Raw genomic sequence first — 25,307 nt, forward strand, 5'->3', positions numbered from 1 at the left:
GTCTAAATTATTAAAATATAACCAAGCCTGATATGTAAGGAATAAAATGAGATTACATTATCACAAAATGACATGTTTCAAGTACAAAGATATAATAAGCCAAGGTTTTGGCTATAAAAAGACAAACAAAACAGTGTAGGATTTACATGAAAAAAAATTGACTAGAGCAGGCCAAACAGAACCAACTGCAAATAGTATGAAAATGAAGAGCCAGGACAAAGAAAAGCCCAGGACGACAGGACTCAAATTTAACAGGGAAGGTGAAAAAGAGTCAATAGATGGAAAGCATTTACATAAGATAAACTTAAAAGGGTTTTCCAGTTTCTTAGGGATGAGAGAAACAAAAGAATGTCAGCTGCAATGTTTCTGACTTGCAGATTAACAGGAGCTGGGCATAGTGACTTAGACTAATCCCTTGGAAGGTGGTGGCAGAAGGTTCAATGTCTGCTTGATTCAATGATTCCTATACATTTCAAAGTATGAAACTAGCCCTGGAGAACAGAAGAGCTTTATAGATACACATATGGGGTTACAGAATAGGAAAATCCTCCTACAACTTTGCCATAAAAACAATAAAACTGTTAATTAGTATACAAAGAAGTTAGTTACCACAGGGTACCTAAAACTTTCATAAGTATAGTTAATTATTTGGGGAAAAAACCAAAAGTATTATTGAGATGGTTGCTCATCCTGTGCTTGGTATGACTGAATGGGATTTACTTAAAAGAAAATTAACACTTATTTCAAATTAATCATGGTTTCTCTGCGTCATACTCTATGACATACACATACACAAAAATTCTCTAAATCTTTTAAAGATTTATTAGCTGCACGTACACCTGCGTGCCAGAAGAGGGCATCTGATCCCATGGAACTGCTGCTATAGATGGTTGTGAGCCACCATGTGGTTGTTGGGAATTGAATTTAGGATTCCTGGAAGAGCAGCCAGTGCTCTCAACTGCTAACCCATCTCTCTAGCACCCTCTGATTTTTTTTAAAAAAACAACAATAGAGGAACTACAAAGATAGCTGAGTCAATAAAGAGTCTGCAAAAACAGGAAAAACTTGAGTTCTATCATCAGGAACCAAATAAAATCAAGACAGGTAGTGCTGGTAGCACACACTGGATGAAGGCAGCACTGGGGAGGCAGAAATGAGGATACCTGGTACTCGCTGGCCATTCAGCCTACACAAATCAGCAAGGTCAGGCCAAAGTGAGAGACAGTTTCAAAAACCAAGTAGACAAAGCAGTTCCTGAAGTGTGGTGGTGTGGATGCCTGTAATCTCACCTACTAAAGAGACTGAGCAGGAGGATCATCAAATGTACGTGTACATGGACAACATGAGAATTCATCTCCAAATAAAATTGAGGAGAAAGGCCAGCAAAATGGCTCTGGGGGTAAAAAGTGCCTGCCACCAAGCCTGACAACCTCAGTTCTATCCACAAGACGCACACCTTTAATTCCAGCACTCAAGAGGCAGAGGTAGGATCTCTGTGAGTTCGAGACTAGCCTGGTCTACAAAGGGAGTTCCAGTGGTGTAGGAGGTTCTTCTGATCATGTGTTGCTTTCATTGGTTAATGAATAAAGAAACTGCTTTGGGCCTGATAGGGCAGAATTTAGGTAGGCGGAGAAGACAGAACTGAATGCTGGGAAGAAGGGCAGAGTGAGAGAAGCTATGGATCCTCCGCCTCAGAAAGACCCTGGTTAGAATCTTGCTGGTAAGCCACAGGTATGTGGTGATGCACAGATTAATGGAGATGGGTTAAACTAATATGTAAGAGTTAGCCAATAAGAAGTTAGAGCTAATGGCCAAGCAATGTTTTAATTAATATAGTTTCTGTGTGGTTATTTCGGGTGTAAGCTAGTCAGGCTGCCAGGACAAACAAAGGGGCCCCCACTCCCTGCAACATTCCAGGACAGCCAGGACTATTCCAGAAAAACCCTGTCTCAAACCTAAACCCAGGTCTCCAGGACTCATGTAAAAGCCAGGCACAGATGCAGGGATGTCTGCAATCCCAGCATTTCCACAGAAAGATAGGAGAATTCTAGGAAACTTTCTGGTCACCGGCATGGTGTATTTGACAGGAAAAAAAAAAAAAAGAATAAAGAAACCCTGTCTCAAATAAAGTGAAAGGCAGAGACAAACTCCCTAATTATCCTCTGACCTCCACACACTTTCCATGACACATACAATCACATATAAGACTAAACGAAAAAAGTAGAAAACAAGCAACAAAAAAATAGGACCAAGCCAAGAGATCTGAGCAACAGTGGGAAATGTTCATTCTAACCACAATGATAGCAAACACTAAGTAGGAAATGAGGAACTGAGTCTATAATTTTTATTAAACTTAAGCAGTGGCCAGTGGTCACCAGTGGTATGACAACAGTACAGCTAAAGACTGAAACAAGTATAGAGTAAGCAGAAATCAACACAGCAGTAAATGTCAGTTCAGAGCAGAACTCCAGAAAGTCCTTCATTCACCATCACTTTGGAGAATAAGTTCAACTTTCATTTCTATAGACAGGGAGAGTTAGAAGACCAAGGGCAGTCATTTTTTTTAATTTTTTATTGTTCTTATTGAGCTATATATTTTTCTCCACTCTCCTCTTTCTCTCCCCTCTCCTTCTACCCTCTTCCATAGTCCCCACGCTCCCAATTTACTCAATTTACAGTCATTTCTTATGCTTGTTCAATGCTGAGGCTCAACTGGAGGTAGAATAAGGTACACTGGACATTCACAAGCACACGAAACAGGAGAAATACAATGAGAACAGACGTCAATATTCTGTCTTCAAGTCATCTTAAAGTCAGTGTTCTTTCTCAAAGACTACAACTGACAAGGTGAGCCTCCAGTTGAAAGCAATTTTAGCAGCTGTCTTCAATACAAATTAGGAACTCTCTAGAAATTATATTAGCAAGGATATTATGGTCTTCGGGTGTCTGAGAAATACAACAGATAATGTGCTGTTTAAGGAGAAAAAAAGTCTAAAACCAAAGCAATGTTGCAAGCTACTGCTTTTACTGCATACCCTGCTGCTGTTATATATTAAGAGGCAAATGGAGAGAACAGCCTGACATGCAGAGAGCTGACTGTGCATCAACAGAAGGCTGCAAAAACAAGAGCTCTGGCCAACTGCCTAGGTCAGGACAGAGGGAAGACAGGAAATAACTGATCATAAAATGGCTCAATTTTTGCAAAAAGACACCTGTTCCCAAATGGCAAAAAGCATGTGTCCAACTGTCCAGATGGTATTTTTAAGGGAAAAGGCAAAAACCATAAACTCTTTTTAAAGGCTGTTAAAAAAAAAAAACGAAAGAAAATATAACTTTAAAAATTCAAGTTAAAAAAAATAAAATAGGGGCTGGAAGATGGTTCAGCAGGTTAGAGAGAGCACTGGCTGCTCTTCCAGAGGACCCAGGTTCAATCCCCAGCACCCACATGGCAGCTCACAACTGTCTGTAATTCCAGTTCCAGGGGATCTGACACCTTTACACCAATATACATAAAATAAAGCTAAATAAATTATTAAAAATAAATATAATCTAGAAAAATATTTTCCTAAAAAAACTAAGCAGGGAGTTTAGAAGGGATCAGGCCTACCAATATTAAAAATGTATAGTAAGAAATTAATGGGCCTGGAGAGATGGCTCAGAGGTTAAGAGCATTGGCTGCTCTTCCAGAGGTCCTGGATTCAATTCCCAGCAATAGTGGCTCACAACCATCTGTAATGATATCTGGTGCCTCATCTGACATGCAGGCATATATGCAAGCAGAACACTGTATACATAATAAATAAATGAATCTTTAAAAGAGAGAGAGACTGACTGACTAGTGACATGCTGGGCATGGTGGCACAAGCCTTTAGTCCCAGCACCTGGGAGGGAGGCAGGCAGATCTCTGAGTTCCAGGGCAGCCAGAGCTACACAGAGAAACCCTGTCTCAAAAAAACAAAACAAACAAAAAGCAAGAGAGACTAGTAACAACTCAGCGGCAGAGCATTTGCATAGTAGGTGGAAAACCTGGGTCTGATCTCCAGAAATGACAAAAAAAAAATCAAATAATGATTCAATTTAAAAGATTATAGGGGCCAGGTATGGTGGCACATGCGCTTGATCCCAGCAATCAGTAAGCAGAAGTAGGCAGAGTTCTGAGAGATCCAAGCCAACCTGGTCTACATAGTAAGTTCCAGGACAGCCAGAGCTACATAGTGAGACCCTGTCTCAAAAACAGATAGATAGATAGATAGATAGATAGATAGATAGATAGATAGATAGATAGATAGATAGACAGACAGACAGACAGACAGACAGACAGACAAACAGGCAGGCAGGCAGGCAGGCAGGCAGACAGACAGCTATTGTGGGGGACTAGGGTGAGACCTTGCCTCAAAAATAAATGAATGAATAGATGAAAGAATGAATACTGTGGGGACTAGAGAAAAAAACAGTAGAGTGCATGAGATCTCTCTGCATCTGTGTGTCTCCCTCTCTCACACTCAGAGGAGACAAGAGATTATAAGTACATGAAAGACAAAAACATGGAAAAAGACCCAAGTATATGTACACTATCTCTGATAAGATTAAATACCTTATAGCCTAAAAGTAGATTCACTTAAGACTACAGGTAACAGAAAAAAAATAATAAAAGTATTTAAGACAGCAATTTCAAGGACAAAGGACCTTGAAAGCAATCCTTAGAATTCCCAGGAATCTAGTCATGAAAATTACAACTCAAGAGCTTTTTTGACACAGGGTGTTGCTAGGTGGTCTTGGCTGGTCAGGAACTTGCTTTGTAGACAAGGCTGGCCTCTAACCTGCAGCAGTCTCCCTGCCTCTGCTCCAAATGCTGGGGTTATAGGCATGTATCACCATGCCTGGCTTAACAGCTAAGTTTTAAATAAATAAGGCCACACAGTTTACTTTAGAGAGATGGGGTTTTGTTTATTTGTTTGAGACAGGGCCTCACTTTGTAATTCATGCCCACCTAAAATTTAGTATGTAACTTGGGCTGGCCACCAACTTCTGGTAATTCTGCTTTATCCTCTAGAATGCTGGGATAACAGGCATAAGCCCCAATACTCAACACAGTCAGGAGAGTTTCAGATATCCCAACAATCAGCAGCCTCTAACAAGATTTTACCTACAGTGCTAGAGTGCTGGTTCAGCATTAAAGAGCACTTACTGCTCTTACAGAGGACCCAAGCTCAGCTCCAGCAGCCTAACTGGCGGCTCACATCACCTCTAACTCCAGGTCTAGGGGATCCAATGCCCTCTTCTGGACTCCATGGTCACATGCATGCATGTGGCATACATTCAGACACATACACACAAATAAGGACTGTAACTACCTGGTCTATGTAGTCTCTAGTCAGAAGGGGCTTCATTTCACAATAAAAAATGCCGCCCTACCACAGAGCTGACAGTTGTTTATCTTAACCAGAAAAAGTAGGAGGAAATGATAAACTCAACATAATCTTTCCATGAAATAAAAGTGTAAGAATTCAATAAGAGGTGTATAATTGTCCAACTAGTTATTGGCTGCCATATGAAAAAATTAACCTGTGTCTCAACTACATTGCTTAGCTTTTTAAATACCAGTTTAAAATTAAAATCTAAAAGGTGAAGCCATGTACACATTAGCAAAATGTCTCTCAAAATATGGTCTGTCGACTCCTCAGGAAGTGCCAAAGCTTTCAAAGCAAGTGTTTTCACCATGATGAGAAGGCCATGCGTCTCCAAGTAGTTTTTCAGCAGAGGAATGATTGGCTATGATATAGAACCCAGAGAATAAGTAGCTAAATGATGAGTTCATTTACTACAAAACCTTGTATGGGGGCTTCTATAAGTTCTAACCATATAATAGTCTGGGATAAGCAAAACTATAACAGTGAACAGGTCAGTGGTTGCCAAGGATAAGGGAATGGAGACTGAATAGGCAGAGAGAGCATAGACAATATTTGTTTTGTTTTTTTTGATAAAGTATCTCTACTATGTAGCACAGCTAACCTGTAACTTGCTATGTGGCTCAAGACAGCCTCAAACTCACAGTCACACACCCTTGTGGCTGGTGATAGATAATAAAACTACTTTCCAGGTTAAAAAAAAAATGTGTGAGAGAGAGAATGTGTGTGTGTGTGTGTGTGTGTGTGTGTCCAGCTACTGCAACCAAGCTAAGATTCCATGGCAAAGTAAAGACGAAGATATGAGACTGTCACCTTCTAAATACTACAGAGACCTGAAAAAATGGAAAACAATGTCATTCCTGTCACTCAGTGCTTTATGTCACTGTACTTATGGCACAGGTCCCAGAAGACTAAAACAGGAGAGCACTTTTGTAAAAATCCAGGATTATGAAAGGATAAACTGTAAGGTACATGGCACAGACTAGCTGTTTCGCTCTACCCAGATTCTCAACCATATGTCAGTATTGAGTCAGGAAGATTAGGAGTTCCAGGTCAGGTTCAGCTATAAAAGAGTCTGTCTCAAAAGAAGAGAGGGAAAGGGAGGAAGGTATGTGTATAATCCCAGCAGTGAGGAGACTAAAGCAGAGGGTCACCAGTTGTAGACCAGCCTGGGTTACACAATGGGTTACTTGCAGGCTGGCCCACATAGGGAGTGGTGGAGGAAATGTAGAAAGACAAAAGACAATGTAGACAGCTGGCTAAACAAAACCAAAATAAGACAGACAAAACAAACAATTACCTCCCACCAAGTCCTTCGATTCTTTCTCTTTCCTTGGGAAGTTCTGGCTTATGGTCTTGTGTCACCTCCACAGCTCTGACAAAATCATCCTTTGGGTCATCCTGAATTCCAAGGACAACCCCAGAGTCACCTACATGAGCTACATACATCTTCATGCCCCGTATGATAACCACACTGGCAGTTGTCCCGGATGTGCTGGGAAGACCTGTCATAGTCTTTGGCCATTCTGCTGTAATAAGAAAGAAAATATTTTATATTTTACTTCTCCAGGTACATATATAAGCACACTTATTAGGATATAATAAGCAACACCTCTTAAATTAGCATGTTAACACTTGAATTTGTACAACAAAAAAAGTTTAAGGAAAACATCTTGAGCTGGAGATGTAGTCAGAAGCAAAGCACCTGCCTAGTATTCTCAAGGTCCTAAATTCAACTCCTAGTCCAGAATGAATGAATGAACAGGAAGGAAAGAGACGATACATTCAGATTCTGCTTGTCTGAGGTAAGGGTTTCTATTGCTTTGCTAAAATACCATGACCATGACCAATTTTGGCAGGAAAAAAAAGGGTTTATTTCATCTTAACACTTCCATATCATATTTCATTATCAAAATCAGGGCAGGAGCCTGATGGCGGAGAGCACAAAGGAATGCTTACTGACTTGCTCCTTGCGGCTTTTCAGCCTGCTTTCTTACAGAACAGGACCATCAGCCAAGGGGTGGCACTGCATACAGTGAGCTGGGTCCTCCCACATCAATCAAGAAACTGCACCACAGGCTTATCCACAGGTCAATCTGGTGAGGGCATTTTCTCAGCTGAGGTTCCCTCTTCCAAAATGATTCTAGCTTGTGTCAAGTTGACATAAAACCAACCAGCATACTATTTGAGAATTTAAATTAATCCTCTAAACAAAAAAAATCTATAAATAACTATAATAACCCATAAACCAATACTGAAACAAATCACAGGACAGATTTTCTACTTCCAGATAACTCTCAGACATGGTTACATGGAGAAGCAAGGTACACTGGTCTTGTTTGTCTTAGCTAGGAAATAAACCCAAGGCCTCCTACATGCCACGCAAGTACTCTAGCCCAGCTCTATGTTACAATTATGATTACCATTTCATCAGAAGCTAGCACACATTAAATCTTTCCAGAAATTGCTACTTGTTTTTTTAACAACTTTTAAATACTCAAATTTTAACAATTTTTGGTTTTTTTTGTTTTTTTTTAGTTAGATAGATATTTGAAAAGGGTCTCACTATGCAGCCCTGGCTCGCTTGGAACTTGCTACACAGACCAAGCTAACCTAATCGCGAACTCAAGAGACCTGCCTGCTGCTGCCTTCCATATTCTCTCACTTGTGTGTATGTCATTGACTATTATATACCATGTTCCTTTATGAGCACAAAACAGGCCAGAAGAGGCCATCAGATTCCCTGGAGCTAGAGTTATAGGCAATTGTTCATCTCTTGGCATCGGTGCTGAGAACTGAAGTCAAGTCCTCTGCAAGAGCAGCACATGCTCTCAACTGCTGAACCATGTCTCATCTATCAGCATTTACTGAACACATGAACAAGGCTCTATACTAAGAAGCTTGCATGAATTACTTTAGGTAATACTTAACAATAAACTTTTGAGACATAAAATTACTCCCATTATTCCATCTTATAAATGAAAAAAATCAATACTTTGAATGAATAGTTAAGAAGCATTTTTTAAACTCTTTTTTAATTAAGATTTATTTATTTATTATGTACACAGTGTTCAGACTCCATGTATGCCTGCAGGCCAAAAGAGGGCACCAGATCTCATTACAGATGGTTGTGAGCCATCATCTAGTTGCTGGGAACTGAACTCAGGACCTCTGGAAGAGCAACCAGGACTCTTAACCTCTGAGCCATCTCTCCAGACCCAAGAAGCATGTTTAAGATAACTAAAATATTAAGTAGCAACTCTCAGATCAATTCCAAACTATACAGTGTCTAATTAAATTTAGTGACAAGTCAACAATTCTGTAATACTAAGTCATAACTGCAAATTCATGGTGGTAGACTGAATCACTCACTTACATATTCTGCCCACCAAAACTCAACTAAAAGGACAGAATATAAAAATAACCCCATAGCAGACATGAAGCACAGAAAAAGGTCACAAGCAAATATGAGGGATGCCTGTAAGTCTGGGCAAACATAACTACACAAAGAATGGTTGTAGAGTACTCATTTAAGAAAGAACAGCTAGAAAGAAAAAGAATAAATTGGTTTCCTTCTTTATTGCATCCTGAAAAATTCAAGAGTCAACAGGTGATAAACCAAGGCTGGAGCGATGGTTCAGCAGCAAAGAGCACTTGCTGCTCAATCATGAGGACTAGAACTGGATCCCAGCACCCACACTTTAACTCCAGCCCTAAGGACTCCAATACCCTTCTGGCCTCCTGTGTACCCACAAGGACGGTAAACTACTAGGTAGTTTACTTAGTAGTTACCAGGAACAGAATGAAAAGATACTTCACAGAATGGAAAAAGCAATATAAAATGTTCCTAAACTCAAGCCAGTCAGACAGGCCACCTAAAGGAAAAAAGTACACTATGCCTAAATAGGCCTTGAACCAGAGAAAACTCAGACAAAAAACATGCAAAGGTATTTAATTTTTTTCAGTCATCTAGTAAACAATAATTAAAAACCACAAGATACCTCTGCATAAGTACCAAACTGCTTAAAATAGAGATTAGCAAAGGTAACGGTTGGACAGGCTGAGCAGCACAGACCCCTGTCAACTGCTGCCGAGTGTGAAGGCAAACAGGCACACTGCAGGAACATGTGGGCATCATGTGCGGGAGGTGAAGAAAGGCATACTCTCCAACCACCCCTAGGAATACACCACGTTACTGCAGAAATACAAACAGAAACAAATGGCTTAGCAACACTGTTTATGAAGGCTAAAAATGAACACCAACCCTAACGCCCTCCTGACTATACGCAATGCATAAGAATCTCATAAAAGCAGGAGGTAAAAGAAGGTATATATGTGAATTTCCGCAAATATATTGCATTCAACAGACTTGGTGAAACTACTAAGAAAAATAAACAAGCAGCACAGAACTAAGATTGAAGTGATGGCTACTCTTTGGAAGTAGATAGAAATGAAGCCTCAGTGGCAGAAAACTAATCCCAACTACTCGGGAGGCTGGAGCAGAAAGATCAACAGTTCAAGGCTTGCTTGTGCAACAGATGCAGTTCACTTCAAGGCAAGCTTGGACAACTTCATGAGACCATCCTCAAGAAAGTAAAAAGGAGAGCTTACTTAACATGCACTAACTTCTTTTTTGTTTGGTTGGTTGGTTGGTTGGTTGGTTTTTCTACACAGGGTTTCTCTGTAGCTTTGGAGCCTGTCCTGGAACTAGCTCTTGTAGACCAGGCTGGCCTCGAACTCACAGAGATCCACCTGCCTCTGCCTCCCGAGTGCTGGGATTAAAGGCGTGTGCCACCACCGCCCGGCTAACATAAACTAACTTCTATATTCAATGCCCAGCAGCACACACAAACACAGAAGACATACAAGCACATATACAATGCAAGCAATGTTCTCTTCCTAACTGGACAATATATTTATTTATTCACTACTGACATCCAGACAACACTTAGTGGCACACATGTAGCCCCAACACTAAAGGAAGAGGCAGCACAGTTGAGTTCAAGATCAGCATAGTCTACAGATCATGTTCTAAGCTAGCCAGGGATTCACAGTAAGACCCTATGTCTCAAAATATACCAAGCTGCAGGGTGGTGGTGGCGCACGCTTTTAACCCAGCACTTGGAAGGCAGAGGCAGGTAAATTTCTGTGAATTCAAGGCAGGTCTGGTTGACCAAGTGAGTTCCAGGACAGATGTGACTGTTACACAGAGAAACCCTGCCCAGAAAAAAGGAATGAATGAATACATACATACATACATACATACATACACACACAAATAAAGCAAGCAAGCAAGCAAACAAAAGACAAGATCAGAAAAACAAAAATTTAATAAAGACATTTAAGTAACTGAGTCATGTACAAAACTCACCTAAAATAAAATGGTATTGGTGTGGAAGGCAAATAAGAGAACATTTGAAACCACAATATTATTTAAATCACATTTCTGAAGCTGACATGATGGTATCCACCTGTAATATCAGCACTGAGGAGGCAGAGGAGAGAGGACCAAGAGTTCAAAGTCATCCTCAGCAACACAAAGAATTCCACGGCATCCCAGGCCAATTTAAAAAATAAAATGTACAGTCAGGGGGCTGGAGAAATGGCTCAGAGGTTAAGAGCACTGACTGCTCTTCCAGAGGAACCGGATTCAATCCCCAGCACCCACATGGCAGCTCACAACTGTCTGAAAATACAGTTCCAGGGGATCTGACACCTTCACACCAATGCACATAAAAAAAAAATTAAAAGATAAATAAATCATAAAAAAATTTAAAAAAAAATTACAGTCAGGTATGGTGGTGTGTGCCTTTCATCTAGAAGACACAGACAGGTGTGTTTCTGGTCTACATAGAGACTACCAGGACAGTAGGGCTAGTTAGAGAGATCATGTCTCCAAAAATGAGGGAGGGAAGGAGAGAGGGAAGGAGGGAGGGAGGGAGGGAGGAAAAAATTATCAAAGAAGCTCAGTGAGCAAAGGCACCTTGCCCCAAATCCCTGGAATCCATGTGGAAGAGAAAACCAACTCCCACAAATTGCCCTCTGAACTTCACATGGATTCACACACATATACAAAATAAATACACAGATGAATGAAAAAGTACCCCACGATTTTAGTCAAAAGAAAACTGTACAAATAGGTACTCTACAGTGTGCTAAAAGTAATGAAATTCACTTGAAATGCCACCTTTATCATGTTACAATTTGTCTCAGTTGTAGTTCTGACTTTAAACTACTAATCTATTTATAGCATTTAATAATTCAAATTTAAGCATTCCAACACTTTCTTTTATATTCTTTTATATTACCTGTTTCCCAAATAAGCCTATAAACTTGTTTTTTAGTGGAGTTTTGTAGCAGTTTTGTTGTTTTTAAGGTGGGGTATCTCACTGTGTTTTCCAGGACAGGGGAACCACAATTCCTCTGCCTCATCCTCCCATATACAATAGAATTATAGGTTATGCACTACTGCACCAGACCCAGGATAAACACATAACATTTCTAGCTTCACACCTACTGAGTGGCGAAGGCAGGAGAATCACTGAAGTCCGTGAGTTCAAGGCTGTGCTATGCTGTGCTGATCAAGTGTGTGCTCCTCCGAAGAACACTGCCCTTCAGTTTGCACATCACAACAGGCCACTTTGTCACTACTGTTGTTGCTGTTGTTTCGTTATTATCCAGACTGGGAGCAACCATCAATCTTGCCTCAACCTCCCTAGGAACTGGGATATCAACCTTACCCTATATCAGATAAGACTCAATGGCTCTCCTTTTACTTATTTTTTTAAATTTTGTTTTGGTGGTGCTAGAGAGTGAAACCAAGGTCTTGTGCATCCTAGGCAACTGAGCAACCTCTAGTCTCCTTTTTTGTTTTCTAATTTTTTTAAAATTTTATGTGTATGTGAGAATACCTGCCTGCATGTTTGTGAACCGTGTGTGTTGGTACCTGAGCCAACCAGAAGAGAGCACTGGATGCCCTGGAACTGGAGTTACAAGCTGTTGTGAGCCACACCCGGGTCCTCTGCAAGAGCCGCCAGAGCTCTTAACTGCTGAACCATCTTTCTAGTCTCATGTTTTTAGGGTTTTGAGATAAGATTTCATTATATATAGCACTGGTTGACTATACAGCTCAGACTGGCCATGAACTCCTAACAATCCTACCGTCTCAGTGTCTGGAAAGGTGGGATTTTATTACCAAATCACCTTGCTCAGCTAAGACTCAGTCTTCCAAAAAAAAAAAATTAATAAAGTTTTTAAGCTTGGATTGGTGGCATATGCTTGTCATCCCAGCTCTTAGTGGGTGGAGACAGGATAATCAGAGGTTCAAAGAGTCTGTGCAACATAAGATGGATGAAACAGAGGAAGGAAATGGAAAGATTTTTAAAAAATTACAAATAAGCAAAAACAGTATGTGTACTTTGTCCCAAATTTGAAACATAGGGTATGTATTATATACCAACTAACAATATACTCATTTTAATTTTTAGGAGGTGAACAGGACTGTCATAAGTTCCACCTTAAAGATAAGGAAACACTGGCACAATAGTCTTATGCAAGGTCACAGCACAAATAAGAGAAGCTCAGATTCAAAACAAGTCTAGAATATCCTCCTAGCTCTTGCCACATTAGGAAGCCTATTATGGGGAGAACAGACCATACATAGGCCTTTGGGACATGATGACAATAACACACTGAAAGCAATTATCACAAGTCTCTAAAAATCAGAAACCAGTACAGATAGTAAAACACAAATGGAGTAGAGCTGACAATCATATATATTCATATATAAAGTTTATTTGTACAATAACCTGAGATAGTCAAGCATGGCAGCCCAAGTCTGTAACCCCAGCACCTGGGAATCTGAAGCAGAAAGATTTTTGTGTGAGCTTGAGGGTAGCCTGAGATACACAGTGAGTTCCAGAACAGCCCAAATGCTTGTCTTTTTTAGGGGGTAACCCAAAAAAAATAAAAAATAAAAAAAAAGTTTGAGCACCCTTAGAAAATGAAATGACACAATTGTAAATCAAATGATTAAAAAATGAAATGAAGCTGCAACTTTTGATTCATGTTCTTTATTGAATTAAGTATAGCCTATTACATATTACATCAAAAGGACTTTAACAAAACTGGCCTAGAATCTGGGCAACTCCCCAGGCTTTTGACCTTTCTGAGATCTGTTTCTTCAGTTTTGTATATTCCTTTCTGATCTGGAAAAAGGTCCACTTATTTTCTTGAACTAAGAGTGTAACATGAGTAGGCCTGGCCTGCTTGTTTGTGTTTCTGTCCTGCCCGGCCCCCCAGCTGTTTGATTCCAAAGTAAAATCACACTGAAATCTCTGTAAGTTATAAAGCTGATTGGTCCGTTAGGTCAGGCTTCTTACTGGCTAACTCTCACATCTTGATTAACCCATTTTTCTGATCTATGTTAGCCATGTGGCTCAGTACCTTTTTCAGTGGGGCAGCTCACATCCTGCTGCTTCGGTGATCTGGGCAGGAGTGGGAGGAATCAGCTTCCTCCTCCCCAGAATTCTCCTGCTCTCCTTGCATCATCTCCACTTCCTGTCTGGTCGTGTCGTTCCCCCCCCCTTAGACCTCCTGCCCGGCCAATCAGCGTTTATTTAAATCATGATTGATAGAATACAGACAATTCTCCTGCACCATAAGAGGAAGTAAATACTTACAGTACCTAATTCCTACAAACAGAATTCTCATTCTTAATCATCAAATTTTTTTTATTTTTTATTTTTATTTATTTATTTATTTATTTATTTATTTGGGAGACAGGGTTTCTCTGTGTAACAGCCCTGGCTGTCCTCAAACTCACTCAGTAGACTAGACTGGCCTCAAACTCTGAGATCTGCCTGCCTCTGCCTCTGCCTCCCAAGTGCTGAGATTAAAGACTTGTGCCACCACAACCCATCAATGGTAAAACTGGTTTCTGTTGCCATAACAAAATACTTAAGACTGGGTAATTAATTACTTCACTTCATTTTGAGACAGGCTATCACACTGTACCCCAAGCTGGCTCAAACCTACAGTGACCCTAGTGCTGAGATTACAGGCATGCACCACTACACCCACCCACATACTGAGAGACCCTGTTGGAGGAGGGCCCGCTTGTTTGTCCTGGCCGCCCAGCTTAGCCCTGAAATAACCACACAAAAACTGTACTAATTAAATCATTGCTTAGCTCTAGTTTTTTACATGTAGCTAATTTTTGCATCTTAATTTAACCCATTTTTATTAATGTGTGATTTTATTAATCATGCGGCCGGCAATGGCTTAATGGTAAGATTCTGCATCTGACTATGGCAGATGGATCCATGGCATCTCTCTGACTCTGCCTCCTTTCTCCCAGAATTTAGTTCCATCTTCCCTGCCTACCTAAGTTCTGCCCTATCAACAAGCCAAAGCAGTTTTTTTTTATTAACCAATGAAAGCAACACACAGACAAAAGGACCTTCTACACCAAGACCCTATCTAAAAAAATTAATCCATTAAAAAAATTTAAGATGGGAGGTAGTGGTGCATGCCTTTAATCTCAGCACTCAGGAGGCCGAAGCAGGTGGACCTCTGTGAGTTTGAGGCCAGCCTGGTCTACAAGAACTAGTTCCAGGACAGTTAGGCCTGTTACACAGAGAAACCCTGTCTTGAAAAAAAAAATTAAACTACTGCTGTGTTTGATAATTTAAGAGATGTTTTCCATTGTAATCTTTTTCCTTTAGACTTAAGTATTTTGGAGAGAAGGTATATGAGATGATGAAAATATGTTTTTAGTGTTCGTTATCTCCCTGTAAATTTGGCAGTCTTTGGAAAGGGGTCTTTGCAAATGTAAGCAGGTTAAGAATCCTAAGAAGAGATCATCCTGGATTAGATTGAGCACTAATTCAAAGACCAGTGCCCTTAGAAGAGAGAAGGGGTGACAATGCAGAGAAGGAAAATACAAAATTAGAGGCTGAGATACAGAGATGCGTCCACTTTCAAGTCAAAGGCAAGGACAGCCGGCAGCCACCAGAAGTGGGCATAGAATAGATTCTCCAGAAGGAACCTACTCTGGTGACTCTTTGATTTCCAACTTTTGGTATCCAAAGCCATGAAGCCATAAGTTTCTACTGTTTCAAGCCAGCCAGTCATTGGTTATTTGATACAGCATTCCTAGGAGGTTAACATAAGTCTGTTCCATAAATTTTCACTGATCAGTTTTAGTTTTTATATTTATTTATTTTGTGGGCAGAAGGAGATGCAAACCATAACATAAAGGAGATCAGAAGACAGACAACTGAAGAGAGTTCTCTCATTCCACCAAATGTGTTTCTAGGGATCAAACTCAGGTAACTGAGTTTTGCAGCAAATGACTCTATTTAGAGTCATCTCGCTGTCCCAATACACAGTTTTATATGTCTAAGTGCATATATACACACACACGGGCAGTGCACAGGCATATAAATAGACGTATATATGCATGTGGAGGCCAAGACAGGTCCTGAACAGCCTAGGAGACTGCTTCTAACACCTCCTGGACTTTACTTCCCAGCAGGATGAGCCTGTTACACAGGTAAAGGTGGCTTTCTTCCAACCCTGGCAACCTAAACTTTATCTTCGGGACTCATACAGTGAAACAAAAATCTGTTCCTACAAATTGTCTATCTTCTGACCTACACCCACACCCCATACATAATAATTAAAGTAACAAGTTGATCAAAGTATTTATTTAAAAATATAAAGTCAATTTATTTCATTGTTTACAGGCAGACTATTTTAGTTCTAATTTTATTTTAGTTAAAAAAAAAAGGATGGAAATTTGAAAACCACAAACCCAAACACAGTGTCTTAGAAGGTCTAAAGGACCATTCATTCACAGGTAGGCAGGTGGGTAGACTAGACTACTGCAGATTGAGAGTCCCCATAGTAATCTGTAAACAGTTTGCTAACCATTTCTATCTTTTTAACATTGAACATATAAACATAATCTCCTTAAAATACAGAAATTTACAAATAAAAAATATGTGTCCACGCCAAAGAAAGGAGAGGAGAAAGGGAGAAAAAAGAGTAGGTACTATTCACACTTACGGGCAAAGTTCAAATTTAGAAACCCTCCCCCATTGCCCCCATGCTCCCAATTTACTCAGGAGATCTTGTCTTTTTATCCTTCCCATGTAGTTTCATATATATTTCTCTTAGGGTCCTCTGTTGTCTAGGTTCTCTGGGGTTGTGTACTGTAGGTTGGTTTTCCTTTGTTTTATGTCTAAAAGTCACTTATGAGTGAGTACATATTATATTTGTCTTTCTGGGTCTGGGTTACCTCACTCAATATGGTTTTTTCAGATCCATCCATTTGCTGCGAATTTCAAGATGTCATTATTTTCTACCACTACGTAGTACTCCATTGTGTAAATGTATCACATTTTCTTTATCCATTCTTCGGCTGAGGGGCATCTAGGTTGTTTCCAGGTTCTGACTATTACAAATAACGCTGCTATGAACATAGTTAAGCACATGTCCTTGTGGTATAATTGAGCATCCTTTGGATATATACCCAAAAGTAGTAAAGCCAGGTCTTGAGGTAGATTGCTTCCTAATTTTCTGAGAAACCACCAAACTAATTTCCAAAGAAGCTGTACAAGGTTGCACTCTCTCCAGCAATGGAGGAGTGTTCCCCTTTATTTCATCTTGTTACTGGACAGAAATTCAGCTAACTTCAACTGACTGCTGAGCAGCTACTTTACTTCATGTGCTATATGGGCAACCCTACAAGTCTTAGTTGCGAGTAACTTTGCAGACAAAAACCTCAAGATCAAGCAAGAGGCAGACATTCGGACATGCTGGTCATTCCCTGGTTCATGGGATCTTTAGAGCAATCCCTCAATCATTCGAAGAGTTCATTTGTCCTTTGAGTTGTGGTTACTCATGCACTGGGTGATGCAAAAGCAATACTTGCTAAAACTCTGAGTGCCTTGGCAGTGGTCACGACAGACGCCTCCAAGTGAGCTAGCTGTCACTGCATTCATCATAGTTGGGTTGGGGGAAGGCTTGATAAGGCATACCTCTAAACCTAGCTCTCAAGAGCCTGAAGTAACAGAATTAAAATTTCACAACCAAGGGAAAAACAGCACAGTTGGTAAAGTGTTTGCAGAACCCACATAAAAAGCCAGGTGTGCTAAGACCTTGTGATCCCAGCCCTAGGGAGACAGAAAAAGATACCTAGGGTCACTAGTCAGTTAGTTTAGCCTACTTGATGAGTGCTACCTCAGTAAGAAACCCAGTCTTTAAAAAAAAAAAAAAAAAAAAAAAAAAAAAAAAAAAAAAGATGACAGTAAGTACACCTGAGGAAATGACACCAAAGGTTGTCCTACCCATACATGCGCTTTAAAGGCAGCCTGGGCTACATACCATAGCCTTATGTGGTAGCATAAACCATGGCTCAGGAGAAAAAAGGAAAGTTGAATAGGCTAAAATAGGTGGTTTGTGGTTCGTGTCTCAAGTCCCAGCACTCCAAAGACTAAGAAAGGACAACCAAGGCCCCAGGGTTGTGTGACAGGTAAGATCCTATCAGAAAACAGAAAGCTCAATCACTTGGTATATATTGTCTTCAAAACAAAGTGAGTTTCCTTTCAAGAGCAGGTTAGTGAATGATAAACTTCTAATTGTTATTTGGAAGACTCAGTTTGGGAACATGCATATCCAGCAGAGTGGACATCTTCACAATAAAATCTTTTCTGGTAGCATCAATGAGAATAGCCAACTTATTTTTTATTAAAAGATGAAATTCATCAATATTCAGAAGATATTAATTCACTGTGCCATATTTTCCAAATGAATGATACACCATGTCAAAACTCACACATGTGCACAAGGCTGATTCAAAGCCCGGAGAGAGGAAGCTGAGGCTGAGAACCCAGTAGCAGACTTGCCTACCAAATGCAAGTTACCAAGTCTGACGAGGGGAATAGAGTAGACCTCCAGGGGTCACTCCACACTGAGCAGCTATAGAAGAGAGGCAGACGCTGGGAGGGGAGGTCATTCTTTCAGTAACGTTTTTATTTTTATTTTTTTTAGATCACAGTATAATTACATCCTCTTCAGCCTTCCCATTCCTTCCTCCAAACCCTCCCATGTGCACACACACACCCTCATTCAAATTCATGGAGTAAGGATCTCAACGTGAGACTATAAAATTTTCATTAGTGAGATTTCAGATCACAATTCAGCTAATCTTAAAACACAACCACTTGACACAGACTATTCAATAATCCACTACTACATCAACCAATAGCACAGAATACTGAGTGCAGAACACATGAAAACTGAGGTACTAAGACAGACATTAAAAGAGATTTGCAAAAACATAAAACAATGCTTTTTTGTTGTTGTTTTGTTTTTTGAGACAGGGCTTCTCTGTGTAACAGCTTTGGCTGCCACAGGACTCACTTTGTAAATGAGGCTGGCCTCGAACTCAAGAGATTCACATGCTCTGCCTCCAGAGAGCAGAGGTTAAAGGGATGTGCCACACCACAGGGCATTAACTTGTATTTCTAATGTCAAGGTTCTAATCTACTCAAAATACTTTTTAATATTCTTTTTTAAATTTAAGTTTAAAAGAGTTCCTTCAAGGTTTCATTCGATAAAAATAAAAATATGATTTCAAAAAGAGTATGTGGATGCAGAGCTGGAGAGCTGGCAAACAGGGGAAGAGCAGTTACTGTTATTTCAGGGCCCACATTCCTGAGTTCAGTTCCCAGAACCCACCTCAGGCATCTCATAACCACCTGTAACCTTAGCTCCAACGAGAGCTGACATCTTGGATTTTTTTTTCAGGCATCCACACATACATCCACACACATACACATAATTTTAATATATGAAATGTTTTGAAGTATGTGCATACAAAAGCACGCATTCACAATTATCAGCATGGCCTCTGCTTTAGTAAAACGACACTCAGGGATCACAAAGGACAGAGCTTGCGCTCAGTGTTTTACGTTCAATTCAACACCAGCACACAGAACGATTAAAATAAAGCCAAATTTAGAGCTCAAACTTTTCCATTTTTTTTTCTTTGAGCTAATCTACTTTGTTGTCCTGGTCCTGAGCTTACGCTGATCTGCCCTGATCTGCCACCCAGGTGCTGGGATGACCATCGTCAGCCACCACACTCCAATAGGAATCTTTTTTTTCTTTTCTTTCTTTCTTTTTTTTTTTTTTTTTTTTTTTTAAAGAGAGGGTCTCTCTACACGGCTGTCCTGAAACTATGTAGAGTAGACCAGGCTGGCCTCAAACTAAATGAAAACAGTATACCTCTGCCATTCAAGAACTAGGACTAAAGGCATGCACCACCACACCTGGCTAAAGTTCAAATATTAAAAGCTTTTGATTTTTAAAGTTAAAGCATATGGCAAATTCATGTGCCCCAAGTGTACTGCGAAATAAATGGACTCTATAATAATTCTTTGTGTCTACTCTTCATGGTGTCTGTCTCGCTATCCACTTTTGTATCCTCTCCAGCCAATAATATAATGTATTTCTAGAATAAACTACAGTGCTTTCAGCTCTACTCTGCCCCCACAGAAAACAAAATAAATCCATCAAAGGGGCCCCCAGGGATTGGCTGGGAACCACCTCCCAAAAAAGCTTAGTGGCTGATCTTTGAGTCAATCAAATACTTGGCAAAAAGCCCAACAGATGGAAAACAGACTTTGAAACGATCTAGTCTACACTCTGTGACAATGCCTTTCTAAAAATACTGTGTATTTTACAAATCTGTAACAGCTTTCTCTATGTCTCTGTTTCCTTAACGAAAATAGAGCGGATTTGCTTACACCACTATAAACAAAGGGTTTTTAATGGCAGGAACGTTAATTCTTTTGTAACAAAGATATGCGCCATATCCACAGCAATAAATAACCACGATCCTGTGTCATTTACGGTGCATACGTACGTGTTGTCTGACTTACAAACATTCAAAATTTGGTTGAAACTACAATTACACCGAGCTTTTAGGACTTAAGGTATCTGTTACCAAAAGTTACTTCGATGGGAATTTATATGAGTGCTTTTTACTATGAACTTTTGAAAATTGTTTGGATGCAATTAGCTATCATATCTCTCTCTCTCTCTCTCTCTCTCTCTCACACACACACACACACACACACACACACACACCAGAAGTTAACACATATTGTGGCCAATTTAATGTTTAACACGCTGCACGCCTTATTCATAAGCAATTCAAGGGACGACCCTAAAACTCGATCACAACAAAACTGCTTCCAAAAGTAAGTTACTTATGTTACACCTCAGCCCTTCTAAATTGGCTTACACGGCGCCATCCGGGTCAATATGAAGAAGTGACACCACCGGTAGGAGGCAACCAAGAGGGACAAGCCCATCAAGAACAAAATTATGACAGATGCTAAGGGAACGCTCCAGTTCTTGCCACCTCCGGCTTCCTTCACCTGGCTCATGCAGAAACGGTTCTCAAATTTATATTTTGGTTAGAAGCTGGCGCTGGCTTTCAAATACTTCTGAGCTTGCTGCTACCAAAGTGAATTAGCGAAGGGCGAAGGAGACTGTTGCCCGATCGTGGGAGGGAGGAGATAAAGCAAAGAGCGGTTGCTGGGAAACAAGCCATCCTGGCTTTTCCGAGGCCAGTCGGTGTTCCCCGAACTCCAACCCTGACAGTTTTCACTCGCATCCCTTAGTGGACGGCGTCACTTGATGGATAGCGTTCTTAGTACCGGGGGAGGCCCACGCGGTACTGATGCTATAAAAAGCCCCGCAAAAGAGAAGAAAAGAAAAATGAGGCGGGCGCCACACAAACCCGGGAACTTACCTAGTTTCTTCCACATGGCGAGGTGACAGGCGAGGAAGCCTTTGCGAATGGCAGTGCACACCTTAGCGGGCTCGGACGAGGTGAAGCCCTTCTGCTTCTTGATAAAACCCCACAAGTGCTCCCGGGCAAACTGTGCCGCCTCCCGCCCGCCGTGCCCGTCACACACGGCGAAGAAGGCCACCGAGGAGCGGCGGCGACAGCAGCGGCCAGCGGGTGACGAGGCCGAGGCGTCCAGGGCAGGGTCGCGGGCCGCCGCCGGGCCTTTTCCCGATGGCCCGATGCCGGCAAGAGCGGGGCTCGCCGGCTGCCCGAGCGCCCGCCGCGAAACCGGCGCCGGCTTGTCCTCCGCTGGTGGCTCGGGCTCCACCACAATCTGAGTTACGTCCTCCATGTACTTCCTCCCGCCCTGGTCAGAGAAGACGCTCACTCCCAGCGAGTACAGCCCCGCCATGGCCGGCTGCCCGGGATCCCGCCGTTCCCACGCAGTCCGCCGAATTCTGAGGCGGGAGACACACTCGCCACTCGCCGGCCAACTATTGTTTATCTTCGACGACGCGGAGAGCGAGGAGGGGGCGGTCCCCGAGGTGGGGGGGGGGCGCGCGATGTCGGGACTTGTCCGCGAGAGCTGGGCCGGTCGAGTCGCCGGCGAAAGGAGCCGAGCAGCTGCGCCTGCGCACTGCGCTCGCTCCCTGCCCGCCCGCGCCCACCGCACAAATCAGGCGTTCTCTAAACCCTTGTGACGTCACACAGTTCGCTGGAACGGACCAATCAGGAGTCGAGGGGAGCGAGCTCGCCCCCGCCCTCCTGCCCACCCCCGCGTCTCTTTGCAACTGCTGCTGTCGCTCCGCCCGCCTGCGCTAGCCCGCGCTCAGTGGATCGGTCGGGTCTGTTTTCCCCCCCCTAACCTGGAGCTTCTGCGCCCTGGGGGCGTTTCCGCAGTTTCTAAGCCGCAGGCGCCTTAACCTGTCACCTTTTTTCCCCTCACTTCGATCCTGTGGGTGAGACTTCTGGCTTTTACCCCTTTTGGTCCTCCCAGAGCGAGCTTTGCAGGCTCCGGCCTCCCGCGATTGTGGAAAATCTGCTGAGAACTAGGGTGGACTTACCCTTCTACTCCTTCGAGCGAAATGGCGCGAAAATGCCCTTCAAAGACCGTTGATCGGCGCGCTGGACGAGGGTAGTACGCGTGTACTGGCTTGGGTGGGACGTGTCCGACTGGGAGTTAAGGAGGGCTGCCCCGGTTAATTAAGAAAACTTGGAATTTTCCATTGCCAGTTGCGCAGTACGGTTTTCCACTGTACGATTGTGTCAGAGACCTAGCGGCGAATTTAATTCCTAACGATTCTTTTCAGCACTTTTTAAAAATTCTTTTTGCGTATTTTTCCACTTTTCAGTCTTGTTAATACTTTTTCGGACTAGTCCTGAATACAACTACTACTGTGCTATGTAACTTAACATTTGGAAAAAGGAGCCTACGTCAAATAGTCTCCATGCCCTAAGGACACGGTTCGCCCGGTAGTGCGCAGTCCGGGCAACAAAATGCTTGCACTTTATTTCCACGGAATTAAGCCCCCGAATGAGCATTTTTGTATTTTCTCAGTGTCGTCTTTTTTTTTTTTTTTTAAGGATCGATTTAAAGTTCACTAGTTCCTATATGCACTTTTCTGTGTAGTGCCTTTGAGATTTCACATTGAGTAGTAACAAAGAAGTAGTGGAAATTTATACAAAGCTGAATAAGAAATGCAGACACGAAGAAAAAAATCTTTACAATGTCCTTCCTTGCAACAATCCCTATACCTACTAAAACAATCTCTTTTTCTTTTTGTGTGTGTGTTTTGTTTTGATTTGTTCTGTTTTGTTTTTGTTTTTTGAAACAGGGTTTCTCTGTGTAGCCCTAGCTGACCAGGAACTAGCTCTTGTTGATCATGCCGGCCTCAAACTCAGAGATTGATCTGCCTCTGCCTCCCAAGTGCTGGGATTAAAGGCGTGTGCCACCACGGCCCGGCTCCAAAACAATTCTTTTTAAAGATTTATTTCATTTTTATTATATGTGTATCGCTATGTGCATGTGAATGCGAAGGCCAGTTAAAGGTGGTTGTGAGCCACCTGTGTTGGTGTTCCAAACCAAACTCCAGTCCTTTGCTAAAAGCAGTAGAGATGTTCTTAACTGATGAGCCATCTTTCCAGTTCCCTGAAGCAGCAATCTGAAATAACTTTACCTTAACTTTTTTTTTTTTTTTTTTTGGTGGTGTTTTGAGACAGGGTTTCTCTGTGTAGCCTCAGCTGCCCTAGAACTGGCTCTGTAGGCCAGGCTGTCTTCCAGCTCACAGAGATCCACACCTGCCTCTTCTGGGCGTTAATAAAGGCTTGTGCAAACACCAACTGGCCCCCTTTTGGGGGGGAGGGGTGAGACACTTTGTCTCTGTATAACAGCCATGGCTGTCTTGGAACTCAGTTTGCAGACCAAGATGGCTGCAAACTCACTGAGATCCTCCTACCTCTGCTTCCTAAGTGCTCTATTACCACAGCCAGGTCTCATCTTAACAGGTGAGCATAACAGTCTCAAAACCTAATAATAATTATAACAATAAACAGAAATGGATAGGCCACATTTCATTTAAAACTAGCTGAGTTTTAAAATCCTAAGTGAGATACCAACAGAGACACCCTTGCAGCTTCCATCCCACGAGACCTGCAAGAGGAATGGCTCATTCCCTCCTTATAATTTCCACCTTAGTGTGTCTGCCCTGGCCCCAAGAGACTACCAAAGACAATTCCACCAAAGCTCTCAACAGTTTTCCTCCCAGTCTCAGACCACAGCCTCCAGGCCATCTGTTAGCTTAGAGGATACTAAAGTCCACCTCTACGGCTTTCCTTCCACATCCTGTCCCCAGTCACCCTGTGTTTCAGCTTCTACTACCAACCATTTCCACTTTATCTCAGCCTCATCTGGAAATGTTTGAATCAACTTCCTGTCCCAGACACTGTGATCACAGTATTCTTACCAATCCCCTGCACCTCTTATCACCTCCAGAGACCCCACTTCCTCTCTGAATCACTGACTGCAACTCCAGCTTGCCCCTCCCAGCTCTTCCTTTATTCATGGCTTACTATCTGGCCCAGTCCCAGTCGTCTCTCTCTGTTGCTCTGATAAGACATTGACAGCAACCAATCTGGGGAGGAAAGGGCCAGGCAGGAACTCAAGGCCTGAACCTGAAAGGCTGAACTCAGAGACTGCACTGCTTACTGGCTTGCTCCCCCGGCTTGCTCAGCTTTTATTGTCGTTTTGTTTTCTGGTTTTGTTTTGTTTTGTTTGTTTGTTTGTTTTGTTTTGTTTTTTGAGATAGGGTTTTTCTGTACAACAGCTCTGATTGTCCTGGAACAGCCTAGCCTCGAACTAACAGAGATCCGCCTACCTCTGCCTCCCGAATGTTGGGATTAAAGGCATACTCCACCACAGCTCCACATAATTAATAAATAAATGATCTTTTAAAAAATCTAACCAGAGCTGAGTGTGGTGTTGAACAACTTTAATCCCAGCACTTGGGAAGTAGAAGTGACTCTCTATGAGTTCAAGACCAGTATATTCTACATATTGAGTTTCAGGACAGCCAGGCCAACATAAGAGAGAAACCCTGTCAAAAAAAAAAAAAAAAAAAACCAAATGACTAACCAGTTTGCTATTGTTTCTTCCCATAAGTCTATAAGTCATATATATTAGAGCCACTTGAATATTAACAACGGCAAAATAAATGAGATAAACGTGTCTCAAGAGGCTAATCTGTCAATCTATCTGCCTTTACCCTGCTCGGTTTGCAACTGAATGTTTAACAAAATCATCAACCTAATCTGAGGACTGCTGTCTCACTGTGTGTATTCCTAATTAGCCAGGGAAGATCAATCTGTCATGTTCTCACAGATCGCTGGGTTAGTGAATCTGGAAAGAATAGTCATGCCTTCTCTCTTCAGATAGCTTGACTTACACACATATCCTGCCTCCTCCCCCACCCCCCACCCCCGCCCCGTCTCGGTGGCCTACTCTTGAAATCATTATGGTTTGTCTAGGTTTTTCT

At 41.8% G+C, this 25,307-nt stretch overlaps 1 protein-coding gene across 2 annotated transcripts in view; it reads right to left on the reverse strand.

The window, feature by feature from the left end:
* The window catches only part of Ppm1d (protein phosphatase, Mg2+/Mn2+ dependent 1D), a 38,992-nt gene extending 17,095 nt beyond the window's left edge, over positions 1-21,897 (reverse strand). Inside the window, exons 1-2 of one of the 2 annotated variants that reach the window (XM_085695607.2) lie at positions 21,238-21,897; positions 6,709-6,934 (exon numbers count right to left, since the gene is read on the reverse strand). In XM_085695607.2, the coding sequence (XP_085551733.1) occupies positions 6,709-6,934; positions 21,238-21,688 (677 nt within the window). In that variant the 5' untranslated portion in view covers positions 21,689-21,897. Of the gene's footprint in view, positions 1-6,708; positions 6,938-21,237 lie in introns of both variants that reach the window. The other variant, XM_048446743.3, reaches the window with a different exon arrangement.
* Positions 21,898-25,307: the final 3,410 nt, after the last annotated feature.

This window comes from Myodes glareolus, chromosome 9, assembly GCF_982192425.1.
Source record: "Myodes glareolus chromosome 9, mMyoGla1.1, whole genome shotgun sequence".
Taxonomy (NCBI): domain Eukaryota; kingdom Metazoa; phylum Chordata; class Mammalia; order Rodentia; family Cricetidae; genus Myodes; species Myodes glareolus.